The 18,786-nt window shown below is 34.1% G+C and overlaps 1 protein-coding gene across 1 annotated transcript; it reads right to left on the bottom strand.

Annotated features, from left to right (window-relative positions):
• LOC104715235 (UDP-glycosyltransferase 71B8) lies at positions 3,220-4,890 on the bottom strand. Its single transcript, XM_010432661.2, has one exon. The coding sequence runs from the start codon at positions 4,783-4,785 to the stop codon at positions 3,346-3,348; it is 1,440 nt and encodes a 479-aa protein (XP_010430963.1). The 5' UTR covers positions 4,786-4,890; the 3' UTR covers positions 3,220-3,345.

Raw genomic sequence — 18,786 nt, 5'->3', positions numbered from 1 at the left:
ATTCTTGAAATGGCCCGGCTTCTTGCAGTGGTGACACACTGGTTCTTTCTTGTTATCTCCTCGATAGTAGCCCTTGTTTGCGGTCGCTACATCAGCTTGGTTGGCGGTTACAAGCTCCCCCTTGTTACCAAACAACCCCATGGAACCATGCTCCTTTTGAATCTGACTACACACTTCCTCCAGGCTGGGAAGCTTGTCCGACCTCAAGATATGCTTGATAAGATCGTTGTAAGATGGATTCAGCGTAAGGAGGAGGCCGAACACCTTGTCTTGTTCACGCCTCTCATTCAAGATTGCCGGATCAAGAGTCGCTGGCCTAAGCATCTCAAGCTCAGCCCAAAGGGACCTAAACTTCCCAAAGTGTTTGGTGAACTCCATGTCTTCTTGGCTTAGGTTGTTGATGGCTCTCTTGATCTCAAAGACTCGGCTTAAATTGGTAGTGTTACCAAAGACGTTTTGCAAGGTATCCCATAGATCCTTGGCCGTTTCACAATACGAGTAGGCCTCGAGTATTGGAGCATCGAGAGAGTTTTGTATGATGGCGAGAACACTTTGGTCTTCTTGAAACCACTTTTCTTCACCACTTGTGGCCACAACTTTGCCGTCTTCAGTCGGCTCGCCCTTCGGAGCTTCACTTGTTGTCACATGGGTCCAAAGCCCTCGGCCACATAGCGCCGTCTTTGTGGTCCTTGCCCACAACAAATAGTTCTCTCCTTTGAGAGTAACTGGAACAACCAAGGTTTTGGTGCTTTCCATGGAGTTTTGTCCAATGGTCAATAAGTTTACCCAACGGTTAAAGAAAAAAAAAAAACTCAAGAGATTGAATGAACGAGTTGCGGAAGAAAGTAGAGTGAATGAAGAGTTTAACGAGAGGAACCACAAGGCTCTGATACCATGTAAGTTTAGAAACGAGAGAGTGTAGAGATCGAGTGAGTTTGAGAGTGTTCGCACGAGAGAGTAGAAGAGAGTATGGAAGTGTAAGAGAGAGAGTATAGAAGAAGAATCAAACTTCTTACTTGAAAAAGAACCTAGATACATCCTAATTATAGACAAAGTAAACAGCATATTCCTATGGGATCCTATACACGCTTTACATGACTGAAAGTGACATCCTTCCTTCTTAACATAACATGTGACTTGTGAGTTGAAATATCTTCCCACTTGCACACAAACTCCAACGGTCGGTAGGAGAAGGATCTAGAGACTTGGTTGTCTCATACAAGCCTTAGAAGACTTCAAGTGGGCTTCTACACGAGATGGTATGGTTGGCCCGATGAGAGAGAACGGTCGTTGACTTGTACGGACGTTGACTTGTACGGACATGGTGATCAAGATCCCAAATTATAGCTTCGCCATCTCCACGGCTGATCTGAGATGACCGGTTCCAATAAAAGGGATGAAGACAAGCTCAACTTTCATGATTATTTTTTTTCTTCTTCTGTCTCCTCTTTTTTTTTTTTTTGTGCTTTGTCTGAGTCATCGAGATGATGAAGCTCTACTAATTAAATAGTAACGAGTTTTGGCTTCTTATGTTTAGCACTATTGTTTGAGCCGAATAAGTCACTAATTTAGTAATTTCTATGGTTTCAACTTTTTAAGACTTTTTGATTTTTGATGGATATGGTCAGTAGTGAGTAGATATCATTGTCGTCATATGTAAAATCAAAATGAGTTTCTCCACTTATTGAACGTCACTTCGGTACTATGGTTGTTTTTAGTTGAGTTGAACTAGTCAATTGGTCAAATATAAAATTTATATATCATCTACATTCGTTTTTACTAATTGCGAGATCAAAATAAACACATATGATGTTCTAAATTTAATATACTCTTTCTATTTCATAAAAAGTGTCTATTTCACAAAAAGTGTCATTTGACATATTTCACATAAATTAAGAAAAGTTTGAATTATACATATTTACCCTATTTAATAAGTGATTAATGATCTAAATTCAATAAAAATAGCTTTCCGTTTAGGGGCAAAAAAGAAAATTTAGCATTAAAACACTCATTGGAAATGTAAAATGAAATTCTTTGTGGAACAGAGGGAGTAGTAAACTAGATTAAGATCCGTACTAGAGCACGGGTTAAAATTCATTTTATTTATATTGTAATTTTTATATAAAATATTATTATATGATTGTTTTTAAAAGTTTTTTGGAGAAAACATTATGCAATAAAATAATATGCTAAATATGGCTTGAAAAAAAGACACAGATTTTGTAAGTTTTATATTGTTAATGATTCTAGATAAGTACCCGTGCTATAACACTGGTTAAATTTTATTTTATACAAAATATTGTATATTTTATACTTTAAAATAATATTGTTAATGCTCTAGTACATGTCTTAATCTACTAATTTTTTTATACTCTTTAGTAAGTTGGTTAATATTGTGTTTTATTGTTTTTGGAAAGAACATGATGTAGCAATAAAATCTTTGGAGAATATATTTTGGTCTAAACCAATTAAGAATATTCTTTTTAAGATTTTTGGAAGCAACTGATTAATTCCTAAAATCTTCTGAAAATGAATTAACGTTGCACCTACCATATTAAAATTATAACCAGTTAATATATCAATTTTTGTATTACCTATTTGTAACCAATTAATATATCACTTTTTGTATAACATCTTTATAAACTATTTGTAACCGACTATTAAAATTATATAGTCTACCAAATAATGTTGTGTACTTCCATTTATTAAAATGAGGATTTTTTTTTTGACACCATAGTATTATTTTTTTTAGTAGAGAATATACAAATTGTAAAATGAATTTCATTTATCGGGTTATGAACTTGTGTTTTTATGTTTTGATAAAATAACGTGTATTTTATAGAGACAGAAAAAAACACTTTTTTACAAGTGCCAATCATTTTAATCACCCACCACAACACTCAAGCTGCCACATAAGACAAATGATGCATCTCTGCTACATATACTTTTTCAAACCTCTTCTAGAACCTTTTATACAACTTGCACATTGGAGAGTATTTGTACCTTTATTTTGAAATATTTAATTATTAGTATTATTATTAATATAACTATTGAAACGAATCACATAATTTATTATTGGAATATTAGTTTATATGCTTTGACCGAGTTACGATATAACTCTAATTTTAATAATAGCTATAATCATTCATGTAAATTTCCAAAAAATCTATAATATCATGTAGTATATTCTTATTTCAGTATATAAAGTTTTCGACCCAATATTGAAAGATTTGGTATTATTATCTCATGATCATTAAAATAAATGCAACACACGTAAGAGACATGCCACATTGCCATTCCCAAGAGCGTTGCATGCTCCGGTTTATTAGCTAGTTTCAACTTTTATCAAACAACATTCTTCGTAACGTCTTGGAAAAATAATTTCAAAGCAGATTGAGACGATCCACCATCCGATAACGCCACGTGACACTTCTCACTCATCTCCATCACTCTCTTCCTCACGTTACTATCCTGCTCCATCAGACATCTGATTCCTCTCTCTATCTCCTCTGCCGTCACCATGACCGTCGCAGCTCCCACTAACTGATCGCCTCGCCAATACTTTCTTATCCTCACCGCCAAACCAAGCTCCTCGACCATCATGAAAGCGTTGAATTTTTGCTCTGCGTATAACGGCCATGGTGCCATCGGAACACCGAACCAAAGACTCTCGAGGATCGAGTTCCACCCGCCGTGAGTGACAAAACCTCCGATCGCCGGCTTAGCTAGCACGGCCACCTGCGGCGCCCATCCAATCACCTTTCCTATATCCTTTGTCCGGTCAAAGAATCCTTCCGGGAGAATCTCTTCAAGATTCTTGAATTCTCCGGGAAGTTCCTTTTCTATATCGGGAGATGCACGGCGGAGAGACCACAAGAAACGGTGACCACTTCGCTCAAGGGCGATAGCGATTTCTCTTGCTTGTTCCTCACGAAAGCCTCCTATGCTTCCGAAACAGAGGAACACTACCGACCTAGGTGGTTGCTCGTCAAGCCACCGTAACATCTCCGAACTTTTCTCTTCTTTGGAACTGCCAACATGGTTCTCGAGATGCAATATTGGTCCCACTGTGTAAGCACGAGGAGTATCACCACTCGAGAGGAGAGACTCCAACGCATAAGGTTCAAGCTCAGCAAAAGTGTTTACCAAAAAGCCTTTCATCTCCCGGAACCTTCTCGCTTGGTTTACAAACATAGGAAGCCACTCTTTCGTTCCCAAACCGTAAGGAAGACACTTCACAGGATAAGGACGAGACAAACTCGGAACGTCCAACAAGGCTTCCGAGTCTTCAAAATCAGTTTCGGTGGCATTGTATTCCTTTTTATCGTACAACATCTGGACGTGAAGTCCAAGTGCGAGAACCCCAACGTTCGAGGTGTAAAACAAGTAACACGGAACACCAAACTCGTTAGCCACGTCTATCACCGAGGTACAGAACATGTCCACGACTAAACCAGCGAGCCTAGGCAAGTCCGGTAGCCTTGAATAGCCATCGACGAGTTTTGCAACGGCACGTTTCACCCTCGGGATGTGGTTCTCGACATGTAACTCAGTGGTTGTTTGATCTTCGCAGGAGATCACTTCGTAGTGAAGGCGGTCGTTGGATGCGGCGACGAGGGCTGAGATATAAGCGGAAGTACTGATATCGTCAACTGAAAGAAGAGGAAGGATGATAACGGAGATAGAGAGGCGAGTTTCTCGCTCCACTAGTAGCTTCGCCATCTCCACAGTTGATCTGAGATGACCTATAACAGGATACGGTACGAAGATAAGCTCAAATTTCATTTTGTATTTCTTTTGTTGCTTTTGATTCAATCGTAAGCGATAAAGCCGATGAGAAGTTGTCTTATAAGCTTCTTTCGTTAGCTCTGTTTATAGGAATGATAAGAAGAATAAAATAATATTTTACTTGTTCCGAAGTTTCCTCCAATTAGTTGTCGATATAAAATAAAAATAAATTAACGAACAGTTTGATGTGTTAATCTCAAACTCTGATCACAGGGTATACACGTATAAAACATGCAAACTAAGTAGACAATCATAGTAATAATGTATATTATTGTTGTAACCATATACTAATATTTTGTGAAGTGATGATATTCTCTGTTAATACGAGACCGAGAAAAAGCCGCTCCACCACACAAACGAATCAAACTCCGAACGTGGCTTACAAGTTTCGGGTCTTCAATCACTTTCACTGACATCAGTTTTTCATATAAATATAATGTTGCCAACAATATATATTTTTAATAATTACTATTGCTATACTAAAAATAGAATTCATGGTGGTGTGAAATAGTTAATTTAAACTAGAAAGAGATCATATATTTTCTAGGTGTGAGTAGTACAGTTCCAAGAAAAGATATAGATTCATGCTCAAATGGGGTTTATGGGAGCTTTGTTTAGTGCAATAAAAATGAAGAAATTAAAAGGGAAGCTAAATTGAACATCAAGATCAAATTACATGGAAAACGGATAGGCGAAACCCTCAAAATTAATACCATTTGATGCTTATTACAAGACTATATATACTATAAATCTATTTGCTGAGACCTAGTTGCAAAGTAATAGTAAATCAATTTTAAAGTTGATCCAATGATCAAAAACCAATGCACCAGCCGAAAAGGAAAAGAGCTTGTTACTTAAGTCCTACACTTAATCAAATGTAATGACATAATCGAGTTGAAGAACCGAACTGAGAACAAAGATAATGCTTAAAGTCTCACTCTTCTAAGCATCAAGATAAAACTAACACAAGCAGAACGACCAATGCAAGTTAGAAAGCATAGGAGTTCGAAAAAACTTACCAGAAATGGAAGCAAATCCATTGGACTAAAGAACAACAAAACTCTGCAACAACGAACATTATTGGATTCTCTAGGGTTCATCAAAATTTGGGGATTTTGGGGAAAATTTTTTTTTTGACCATCCACCTTTTGATGGTTGTATATAAACTTCTGACCAAGTCCTTTTCCAAAATCAAATGAGATTGGAGGCAACGTATCTTTTGCTAAAGTAGGCTTGATCCACACCACATAAGAAACAAACAGTAAAATTGCCAAAACTTTCTAGAAACGGTGAACATCAAATGTCTCTGTAAACCTAAACACTAAACATGTCTCTTCAACCTCCCTCTTGTGTCTTTGATCCAAACCAGCTTTCTATACATTTACCTCATTCCCTACAAGGCTAAAACCCTATTCCCATCCAAACGAATGAATTGATTCAGACAGGTGCATAAAATTTCAGAAAAGAGATGTTAACCAGCATTCGTAGTCTTTATCTTTTTTTTGGTACACATAAACACAGGACACGGCTAAAAGGATTGACTAAAAATAAAACCAATGCAAGGGGTTAATATCTTCCCAAACGAATGAATTGACCCAGCTTTCTAGTTCAATTTCCACATGACCACATTCCTTAAAACCCTATTCCCATCCAATGAATGAAATTGACTCAGACAGGTGCAGAAAATTTATGAAAATAGATAAAGAAAAAATTGTACCTTTAACAACTGACTAGTATTAAAGTCTTGAACTTTTTTGTACACACAACACAGGACATTGCTAAAAATTGACTAAAACCAATTCAAGGGGTCGAGAGGACTACCAAAATTTCAGAAACTCGTAGCCTTCAAAACCTGAAAAGGAAATGGACACAATAGCTAAGAGAACAAAAATACCAATGCACCAACCGCAATAAAACGTGTTTACTCGTAAACTGAATCAAATGTAGTGACTTAAAGGTGAATTGAGGACGAAGACATGCATAGAGTTTAACTCATTATTCGTTAATAAAAAACTTAAGTGTATTGGTCCTTCGAAAACAACCAATGCCTGCATAAGAGTTTTCAGCTTTAACTAGAACAGATGGGAACAAAACCGTTTAACAAAGAACATTAGAAGTTAAGAACGTCAACAGCAAAAATTGAAAACTCTAATTTGTTTGCGAGAAGAGCATAAGAGTTGTAACACACACATTCGAAAACGAACGAACATCAAATCAAAGCCTACAACAACAGAGATTTGTATAGGGTTTCATCATTAGACAATTGAGGGGGAAAAAAAATTTGGACCATTTCTCGATTTGTGCGTGTCATCCTTGCGCAGGGGCCATGCTAATCTTCTCTGTATCGTTCCAATTTTATCGGATGTCCCCGAAGGGACAATCATATACTCGACTCTAGCCTTACTTAAACACAGCTCTGTCTCTTCAGCTAAACGATGTGGGATTCTTGATATAGTTAACAGCTTTAATGGGCCTTTTCTGATTCTTTTTAGGCCCATCAATATTGCTTTCTGAGGTGCACGATCCGTCGGATGACGTACAGGTAAGCAATATCAACGGTGAAGAATAGAACTCAAATTTTGGCTGTGGTTTAGCGAAATTAACAGTTTCATACCTTTATCAGAAACGTTATCAGTAGTGTGTAAATGTAAATAACGTCAGTTATATGTTTTTTGGAACTTATATAAGTTAAAGACTTATGGTTTGAACTTTTTTGAACTTTGAAAAAAAAAAAACAATAGACTTTGGGATAATGCTAAATGTTACTAATATCTCATATCTGTAATGGAGAGAGAACTTGCGGGTAATCTAACTAAACACTCAACGCTTTTATTTACAGTTTTATCAGAAAAATCGAAGCTTTTGCAAGAAATGTCTCCAAAATCATGTCAAGAATAAGCTCTACTAAGACTGCTCCTTTGGACCTCTACTAAGTACCACACGCACTGACCCTCTAACCACAAAGTTGAGGCTGCGTCTGCTATTGCAGATACGTTTGGAGATGTAGGTTCAGAAAAACTTGAGAAGCAAGAAGATTGAATCGAGATGGGGACAACAATGGTATATTGGGAGAATGATATTGCTGCCGAATAACTTGACAAAACTCACTCTAAAAAAATATTATTCCTGCCCGTCCAATCATATGATCCGACCAGTGAATATAACCTGATATTTTATAGGATAATGATGATGATATCGGACGGCAACGTTTAATACTTGTTTCTTGTGCGACAAGTTTTCTTTCAGTGACTTGTATTCATTCTACTCTTCTGCATTTGAATACAGTAGTTCTTGACTCTTCACTAACAATTTTTATTTTTTTGGTAAAAGATTGACTAAACAATTTATCCAACGTTTCATAATCTTTAAGAACTACACAAAATTGGGAATTCTAAAAAGCGAATCTATACTATTAAAGCAGAAGTACTCTCTAGATTCAAAATGGACCATGACTTGGTTTTGGTAGGTTTTTCATTAAAAATGATTAGAGAATCAAAAAATTTAATCAAATAACCTATAGTTTCGATTTCTTTAAATGACAAAAATACCCTCGGTCGATAATTTAAAAAAATATGGGTCAGGACGCGGATCCTAAAATATCCGACTACAGAAGGAAAAAAACCCACGGATCTGTTTGTACTCTAGAATAATCTATTTCGGATCCAGTATATTATTTCATTCAAGATTAGTTATTTAAGATCCCAAACAGAGTTATTCGTTATAGGCAAACACTCTGATTTCATTTTCCTTTAAGGTATTTAAATGAAAACCATAAATTTTAATTACCAAAAATTCGGATATTTCCTTAATTACCGAGATTCGATCTTAACAAATAATCTTTAAAAAAGGAATATTTTGTGATTCTAAGAACCATAATAGTATCCTAAATAAAGCATAAATCAGGATAATCTTTCCATATCTTTGTTCCCAAAATTATCTCGATCTTCACTGCTAATTAAACAAATCAAACAACATTCAATATTTTAAGATTATAGAAACTAGAATATCTTAATTACATCTTCGATTTACATTATATGAAAACTGGAAATCATATAATTAATAGCAAATGGAAACCAATATTGAATATTCTTAATCATTGGTATATTACTCGCATATTCCATATATTGCTAATCAGTCACCTACAACCCTAGGATTTCCTTATAAATCTATAAATACTGCTCATTCACCAGAGCTCATCACACCAAAAAAGTGAAACACACAAGCAGAAAATTTTAATTATAATCATTTTTTTTTTACTTTTCTAATACGTTCGCTCAAACTATGTTGTGATTGTAAAGATTATTTATTTCATTAATTAAGTTATTGATTTACGCTATACTCTCCTATATCCAATTACACTCTTATATACTATGAGTTATTTTATTCAGCAACAATCAATTTTTTGTTTTTTTCCAGCAACAATCAGTTTACATTTCTGAAATTTAGAGTTTTATACAACTTATGCAATGAAAATTGGTTATTAACCATTGCATACCTAGCTTGATCAAAATTATTGAGCTATTATGGCTGATTTTGTTGTGTATTACCGGCCACCTATCAAGCAAATGCATTTTACTACAAAACTACTATCTAATATTGCGGTGTGTCTGTTTCCGTGACAAGCTACATTCTACAAACTACTTACTCTATTAGAATTTCCAATTTACTGTATAACACCAAATATATAAATAAACACTATATAAACAAAGAAAATAAGTCAAAATAAAAAACTACATTACAAAAATACAAATTACAAAAAAGTAACTAACAAAATATATAATCCCGTGCTGTAGCACGGGGTATCACCTAGTCTTTAATTAAGACTATAGTGAACTTTTAGTCATCAGTGAAAAGTATTGAAAATTAACTAGGAGTTGGATAATGAAGACGTAGAAGAGAACTCTTCATTGCTCCACCACACTTGAGAATAGATCTTTTGACTAACCAGTCATCACCACCAATTCAATTACAGTTACCAAAAATTAACCCGAGAAAGTTTAATTTAGTGAAAAAGAAAAAAAAACTTGAAAACAATAGAAAAAATCGTTTCACAAAGGCTGGTACTGATCTTGACCTTGTTCAGAAGATGGTCTAGCGTTAAATCCTTAAGACTGCCTTGGCTGTTGCGTTGAGGCACACGTTGAAGACTGAAACAAAGTCAAGCTCCTAGTTTATTTAAATTAACAGAGTTAACCAGAGTCAGACACAAGCAGACTCAGGTCATCTTTTTCAACTAGAACATCATCATCATCTTCGATGATTCAAAGACCTTATGGAATGTGATTCTACAAAGTAATCATTTGATTCTTCTTAGCTTAAATCTGTAACATGTATCTAAGGACAACTGACATACACTACATAAGAAAAGTAAAATTGCCAAAACTGCTAAAAACGGGTGAACATCAATGTCTCTGCACCCTTCCCCTATTCCATTGATTCAGTTCAGATAGAATATCAAAATTTGTCTTTAAGGGCTGACAGAACTTCAAAAACTCAAGAGTCTGCCAACCTGAAAGGGGGACCAAATGTCCAAATAGAGATTTTGCTGCAAGCCTGTAGGATAAAATAGAAGAGAACAAGAGTTGTAGAGGGGAACACACACATTAGACAATGAACATCATCAAAGCAGCTAGTCTGCAACAACAGAGAATCTATCTAGGGTTTCATCATCAGAAAATTGAGGGAAATATTTTTTTTTGACCATTTCTCGATTTATGCGTGTCATCCTTGCGCAGGGGCCATGCTAATCTTCTCTGTATCGTTCCAATTTTATCAGATGTCCCCGAAGGTGACAATCACTTACTCGACTCTAACATTATTTAAACGCAGCTTTTGTCCTCTGTTCTATGCGATGTGGTATTTTTGTTATCGATTAAAGCTTAAAAGGGCTCGTTTGATAGAAAGGCCTATTTCTGATTATTATTCTTAGAGATTGAGGAAAATGACGCAGTTGGTTTTGTTACGTTAGCTTTAAATTTGTTAAAGCTAATGACTTGTGGTTTGAAGTTTACTGGTATCTGATTTAGCGAGAACCTATGGGGGTAGTATAACTTAAACACTCAACCTTTAGATTTACTGTTATATCAGAAAGACTCGAAACGTTTGCAAGAACTGTCTCCAAAATCATGTCAAGAATAAGCTCTAGTAGAGCTGCTCTACTAAGACTGCTCCTTGGACCTCTCCTACGTACCATACTAAAACACTCAACGTTTAGATTGAGATCGTGATGGGGACACTGGTGCATTGGGAGAAGAATATTGTTGTGAATAGCTTGAGAAAACTCACTGTGCGGCTGTGCCCTACAAATGTAACTAAAGGCTTTTGGTAGAACATTATTTCTGCGCGTCCAATCAAATGATTCGGCCGGTAAAAAACCTGATATTTGCTTGGATAACGATGATGATATTGATTTTGAAGACTGATGCATTGGCAAGGTTTCTGCTTCTGATCTTTTCGGAGGCACTCACTCTGGTTTTGTACCAATACTATTTGTTTCTTGTGCGACAAGTTTTCATTTATGGACTTGTACTCAAACTTCTCTTCTGCATTTGAATAGTTCTTGACTCTTGACTAATAAACTATTTATCCATCGTTTCATAGGCTTTAAGAAATCACACAAAATGGGAATACTAAAAACAGAATCTAAGACTAGAGTGAACATTTGGTCCAATCACTTGTAGAAGATGTTGATCCATGGTTTGGTCCTCTGAGTTGCTGGTGCGGCTTCGTCGTTGGACCAATCCTTACAGTTTGATTAAGCCTTGGATTTTGATGTGAAGGCTGAGTAACAAGACTCCCTGATCCAGCATCTTCTCCACGAGACATCATCACTTGAGACGTTTCAGAGTCAAAAAGATTTGTACTCTGACATGTCCTCTGAGGTTAAAATGGTGATGCCTTTGGAGAGAGTTGGCTGATTTGTTTCAATCACTTTCCCTCGTTGCAACCATCCATCCACCTTGTGATGGTTCTACGAACTTCTGATCAAGTCCTTTTCCGAAACCAAATGAGATTGGAGGCAACGTATCTTTTGCTAAAGTAGGCTTTCAAAAGATTAGAGGCATACTAGTACTCTTTTGAAACGGAGATGGCGCCCAAGAGACTAGAGTAGAGAAGTTGATCTTGTCTCTGCCAGAGAACGTATTTAGGGTTTTCGATAGAGACACCATCAACGAGGACGGTGGGTTCCGGAGCAGCGATGGTGCCATTGAGATAATGCACGAACTTGACGAATGACGATCCCACATCAAGAAGTTTGAAGCCGTGAGTTTAGTCACGTTCGACATGTTGACGTTATGAAGTTGGGTTGGAACCGATATGTCAATGATGTCATTTGGTGAAGCAGTTGAAGCAGCCATGACAAAGAAATATGAAGAAGAAGGAAAGATCGAAGAAGAAAAAGAGGGAGAGAGGAGGCGGCGAGTAAGAAAATAAAAACTAAGGTTTTTGGATCTTATGGCTCTGATACCATGTAAGGAAAATACATGTGAATGATTACAATATATATAGTGTTTAGCATAAGGGTTTTGTAATAACTAATTACACATTAGTCCCTAAGGTATATCTATACAATTAAAGCAGAAGTACTGCCTAGATTCAAAATGGACCATGACTTGGTTTTGGTAGGTTTTTCATTAAAAATGATTAGAGAATCACAAAATTTAATCTAATTAACCTATAGTTTCGTTTTTGATAAATGACCATTATGCCCTCGATCGATCACTTAAAAAATTATGGGTCGGGACGCGGATCCTAAAATATCCGACAACAGAAGGAAAAAAACCCGCGGATCTGTTTGTACTCCAGATTATTTCATTCAAGATTAGTTATTTAAGATCCCAAACAGAGTTATTCGTTATAGGCAAACACTCTGATTTCATTTTCTTTTAAGCTATTTAAATGAAAACCATAAATTTTAATTACCAAAAATTCAGATATTTCCTTAATTACCGAGATTCGATCTTAACAAATCCCTACTATTATTTTGAAACACAGTTTATGGACTAAACCTTCGTTTTGTAAGAAATTACAAGAGTATGCCATTGGAGATATGACCAAATATTCGATTTTTTTAAAGGGTAACGACGAAATTTCACACCCCCTCTAAACGGATAAACACACGGATCCTATACGACCCGCTTTAAGAATTCGGATCTTATACTTAAATCCTGACCGTTCAAGAATATACATCATAACCGTTAAGTTAAAAAGTATTCGTTCACTTATACATATTGGGTCTGCCGGCCTATATTAACAAACGAGACAAAGTTATTGGGTCTGCCGGCCATATTAACAAACTAATCAAATTTACGGATAAATTAAGCAAATTTATCACTAACCAATTTTGACCACCAGATCTTAGTATTCTAAAATCCTGCATTCTATGTAATTTTTCTTGCTCGACATATAATACCATTAAATCAATTCCATAATTATCTCAAATCTATCGTTATTAATATTTCTTAGATATCGTACTAATAAAAAATCCCGCATTCATAGTTAATTTAGCGTCTTCAATATATAGAACTTTTAAATATATTCCAAAAATATCTAAACCGACTACTATAGTTACCATATAAATCCATGATTTTGCTTTAAATTCTAACAATATATGGTAACCGATATTCTATCAGAATATTGAATATACCTTAACTCTTTCAGTATAGAGATCTTTATTCCTTTAGATATTATCGGATCATTAAATCAATACCTCCTTCATTATCGGTGTGAATATTCGCTACACCATCATAAAAATTATATTTATAAGAACATACTCATTGTACAAAGACCACATATTTTCATACACAACCATTTGCTTAACAAAAGAAAATGTTAGCCTCACCTCTCCCCATTTCCCCTCTTAAGTCACTGAGGCCCTATCGTCAGAACTGGCTTATACAAGTAAGGATTTTGCATCTGTGGAGGCATTACAACGTCAAAATCGGAGAAGCCATTGAAATGTTTTTAGCAGATGCTGCGGTAGAAATCATTAGTATCATTCTCATCGTGCATATTTATCACTATTATTTCCTTATTTTGAATTATATTTTTATTTTTGTAGGGTGATAAGATAGCTGCTACTGTGAGAAGGGATCAAATCAGATCGTTTGAAGGGAAACTCAAAGAAGGGAGTTGGATCTTTATTTCAACTTTTAATTTGTCTCCTATTTATGGTGCTGTCAAGCTATCTGAATTGAAATGGAAGATTGTCTTCACATCGAGAACAGTAGTTAACCCTTCTGATAACATATCTGATGATATGTTTCTTTCATTAGCATCTTATGAAAATGTTCTGGCCGGGAAGCAAGACGAAAGTTTTTTATTTGGTACGTCTATCATTAAAGATTAATATGTCCTACTTTTTACTAATAAACTAACCAAGAAAGTTTTACCTCAGATTTCTTTGGTCAAGTTGTCGACTGTGGTGAAATTAAAGAAATAACTTCAACGAACAAACCAACAACCAAAATCGATTTCCACCTGAGAAATTCTGAGTAAGTTTTTTCTGACTAACATTTGTTTTACAATTTATCTATCATCTGTAAAATATTGCAAAACTACACCAACCTTTTCTTACAACATCTTTTTAAAACAGGGATACACGTGTTTTGTGTACTCTTTGGGGTATTTGCTCCCAAATAATAAGTAAAGCTTGCCACGAGTCTACCGATGGTATTGTTTTCTGCTTAATAAGATTTGCTAAAGTCAATTTTTACAACGGTACGTATTTATCATTCCTCCTACTTATTTATAGTCTATTAAATAATTATTATATATTATTATATATTTTATTTAACCAAGCATTTTTGCAGATGTCTGGAGTGTTCAAAATCAGTGGGACTGGTCACAAGTTATAATCAATCCAGTAATCCCTGAAGTTGAAGAACTAAGACATCTGTTAGTTTCTTTCCCATCATATACTTTTATATCTAATTTCGTCTGTTGAGAAAATTTTATAACCTTTGCACCTTGAATTTTGACTTTCCAATGATGGCTTGCAATTAACTATCATGGATTCATTGCAAAAGAAAGTATTTTGGGGAAAACCTAAAAAGGAAGAAATAGAAGAATACCCGCTGAAAACCATCCAAGAAGTCCTACATGCCTTTGAGGTATACTTATTATATTACAATCTTTTATCTTTTAATTATTTAAAATTTAATAATTCAAAAAAAAAAAACTTTATAGGTAGGGATGTGTCGCACTGTTTGTACAGTATTTGAAGTCGATAGAGACTATGCTTGGGTCTACATTGCATGTAAAAAATGCAATAAAAAGACTATAGTTGAGCAAGACATTCAGTTGGAAGATGAAAAGCAAAAGCCATCACCAAAGTTTTTTTGTGATTATTGCAAAGAGTACACAGCAAATGTCTCTCCCAAGTAAGTTTCTTATTTAAATTTTACACCTAAATTAATATATATGTTAGTTATATAGTATTATATAACACTAACAGTAAATCAAATGATTTCCCATCAAATAATGTTAAGGTTCTGGATTTATCTAAAAGTCAAAGACGATACTGGAGAAATGAAATGTATGGTATTTAACACCTTCGCTGCCGATATGGTTGGAATGCAAGCTTTAGACCTCTTAAACAATAGATATGATTTGGTAATTATGCATGTTTATAGATGTATTAACTGTTTGATTTGTTTTTAGTCCAATCCTTAGATAGTTTTTCTTGGTCTATTTTGCTTATATAAATCAGCTAGAAGATCCTGATTCTATTCCTCTCGAAGTTAAAGCTTTACAAGGCCAGACATTCAAGTTCCTCCTTTCTATCGAGTCGAAGCATATTAGGGGGAACTCCACTACTTACAATGTGGCTGCATTGTGCTCTGACGGAAATAAATTTGACCCCCAGATTGTACCTTCAGACACATATGTAGATCCTTCCTCAATGCTATCTGGTGGTCAGGTATCAATATCTTATATAAATTCAATTTCCAAGATTTATTTTGTATCTCTAAAATATAGAGTCAAAGATCCATATTGATTTATAACTGTAATTTTAATGTAAATAGGGTTCTTTAATGCTTACTGATGGGGGTGAGCCATTTGATATCGATGCTTCAACCTCTTCCACACCATCATCAAAAAGAGGTTCATCAAACGAAATTGAAGGAGATGACCAATCATCTACATCCAAAAAACATTGTTCTAAGTTGGTTAATTCTGAAGCTCTTAATGTTGCTGCTGTTTCTAAGGAACTAGACCAATTGTTGAAGTAATTTCCTTTGATTTTATTATCTATTTTGAGTATTTTGAATTTCAACATTGGTTATGGTTTATGGTATTTTTATATTCATTAAAATTATAATTAAGATTTATCATTTCTATCTTCTATTGATTTAATATATAAAATTATGTTAAATATGATCTTTGTAACAATGTAAGTTTCAATCAGTACATGATTTTGTGTATAATTTGAAAAAACACATTCAATGTATACACATCTCTAATGACATTGTAAGCTAGAAAGAATCTTACGTTCATGCAACCCACCTTTAATGACATTTTTTACATAATACACGTAATATAATCCTGATAATTACGCTTTTAATGAAATACGATCAAATTAGGTTAATCTCAATATCTCAATAGGCATTTTCAACCCTATATATAAATTCCTCTTTGCAATACTCGATATTCATCTTGCGCATACTTATTTAACTTCTTTCCTAAAAAGAAAATTTTAGTTCCCTTCTTTAACTGATATCATGAATCTCGGCTTTGATCGACTACGTAACATGTATACATGGGATTCTTATGGTCATATTTGTGTGAAGATTCTTCGTAAATGGCGAAAGAGAGATGAAGAAGATGACTGTATTGAAATGATTGTTTGTGATATCTTTGTAAGTAAAAGTATTATGCTTTTTAAAAATTACTGTAATTTTCAAATCTATGTATATTTCTCTCTGTTCTAACATTTTCTTCTTCGTTTTCTATATTTATATTCATCAGGGTGATAAAATGTTCGCAACCATTCCAAATCACTTGATCCAAAATTTCTCTAATCAATTTGAAGAAGATGCTTGGAAAATCATAACTACTTTCCAAGTGGTCAACACCAGAAGGTTTATCAGTTTACCCTATATTACTCTTCGCATACTATTCAAGGAAGAAACGAGAGTTGAATACACTGAACCAAGGACCACCAATCATTTCATCGACTATGTTTCATGGGATACATTTTTTGATGGTTATCATGCCGACAGAAACAAATGCTTAGGTATTACTATATATTAATAATGATTTGTATACTGTATTGGAATTCTTTGGTTTAATTTTTGACCTTCTAAACTTATCACTTGCAGAGATTATGGGTCGAATAGTCCGTGTGCAGCCTATTAGGTATCTCGACGAAGAATCTTCTATTCAATTTAATGGGATGGACAGGGTGATACGTTTTTATCTTATTAATGAAAAGTAATAATTCTACAAATACACAAGTTTTTAAGAAAATAATATATACAGATACTGTTTTAAATTTGATAGTAACTCAAATCTATTATTTTGTAGCGACGAAGAGATTCATTGTCTAGCTTACAATGAACATGCTGACTATTTTAGACGTAACTGGGTTCGAAGCTTCACAATTCCTATTATAGGTGTACTGCGTTTCTGGAAGCCAAAAGAATTCTGCAAATGGTATATTTTTTGAATCCATGATGTCAATTTACATGATTGCTTAATAACGAAACATAATAATTTATTCAAATTGTAGGTGAGAAAATCGAACTTGAAAGTGTTCCTGCAATGTCTACTATTCTAATTGATCCACCATATACAAAAGTCTATGATTTTAGAAACAAGTATCTTATTACTGCCATGAAATTAGATTTCAATTTTTTTTATAATATACTTATTTCTAACAATTGTATTTGCTTATTTTTTTAGAATATCTTTCAACAGAGATCCTGATGATGACAACTATGACTTTTGATGATAACAATTGTATTTCCTTCTTTTGTAATTGCCTTATGTTGGTATGTTTGTTTTTTATGTTTCTTTTATGGTGATGTAGAAATCACCCATTTAATTTGTTAAATACACTTTGATTTCTTTATAAAAATCGGGAAAGGTTAAAATGTGTAAAAAAAAATCAAAGAAATCCCGACAATTATTCTTTTTAACCAAATACAAACAAAGTAGCTCAATCTCAATAAATCAATTTGATATTGTTCTTTTGGTATATTTTATTTACTTTTTTAAATACAATTTACATAAAAAGAATACTATTAAATTTATATAATTTTAAATTAATTACAAAAATACTACCAAAGTAATATTTACTATGTCATTTCTATAGGAAACGACTACTTTGCTTATATGGTTGTTAAGATTTAATTATACTTCGAGATTTCGTCCTTAATTGTAAACAACTACTTTGCTTATTTGTATCTTAAGATTTACTTATACAACGAGAATATTTCAGAGAATATTATTTCTACCAAAAAGATTAATTGTGGTGTATTATTATTTATTATCACACAAACCCTAGATGTCTAACTTATATTATTTCTACTCATGCTCCTTACTTTTGTCTTCACTCTATGCTCCTCTCAAATGTTGGTTTATACTTGCCTAGACCTGTTTTCTCTCATGGCCAGCTATATGTAGTTATGTCCCGTGTAAGCAGTAAATCAGGATTGAAAATCCTCATTACTGACCCAAAAGGAAAACCTCAAAAGAAAACAAGAAATGTCGTCTTCAAAGAGGTTTTCCAAAACATTTGATCCTGATTCATGCATACCTTCGTAAGATTCTATTTTTACTATGTCTTTATTATTTCAAATTTTATAGCTTTGTTCGTCGTTTACAATTTTTGATCATATATATTTTTTTTTTGGCAGGTTTACTTTTACATTTTCACCCATCAAATAAATTTCACAAAATTTATTATTTATGTACTCCACCAATTTTGTTTTTTCTGATATAGACATATTGAATTTCGTTTATTTAATATATTTCACATCTTTATTAAATTCC

Source organism: Camelina sativa, chromosome 2 (genome assembly GCF_000633955.1).
Source record: "Camelina sativa cultivar DH55 chromosome 2, Cs, whole genome shotgun sequence".
Classification (NCBI taxonomy): domain Eukaryota; kingdom Viridiplantae; phylum Streptophyta; class Magnoliopsida; order Brassicales; family Brassicaceae; genus Camelina; species Camelina sativa.
This window is presented reverse-complemented; position numbering and strand designations above follow the sequence as displayed.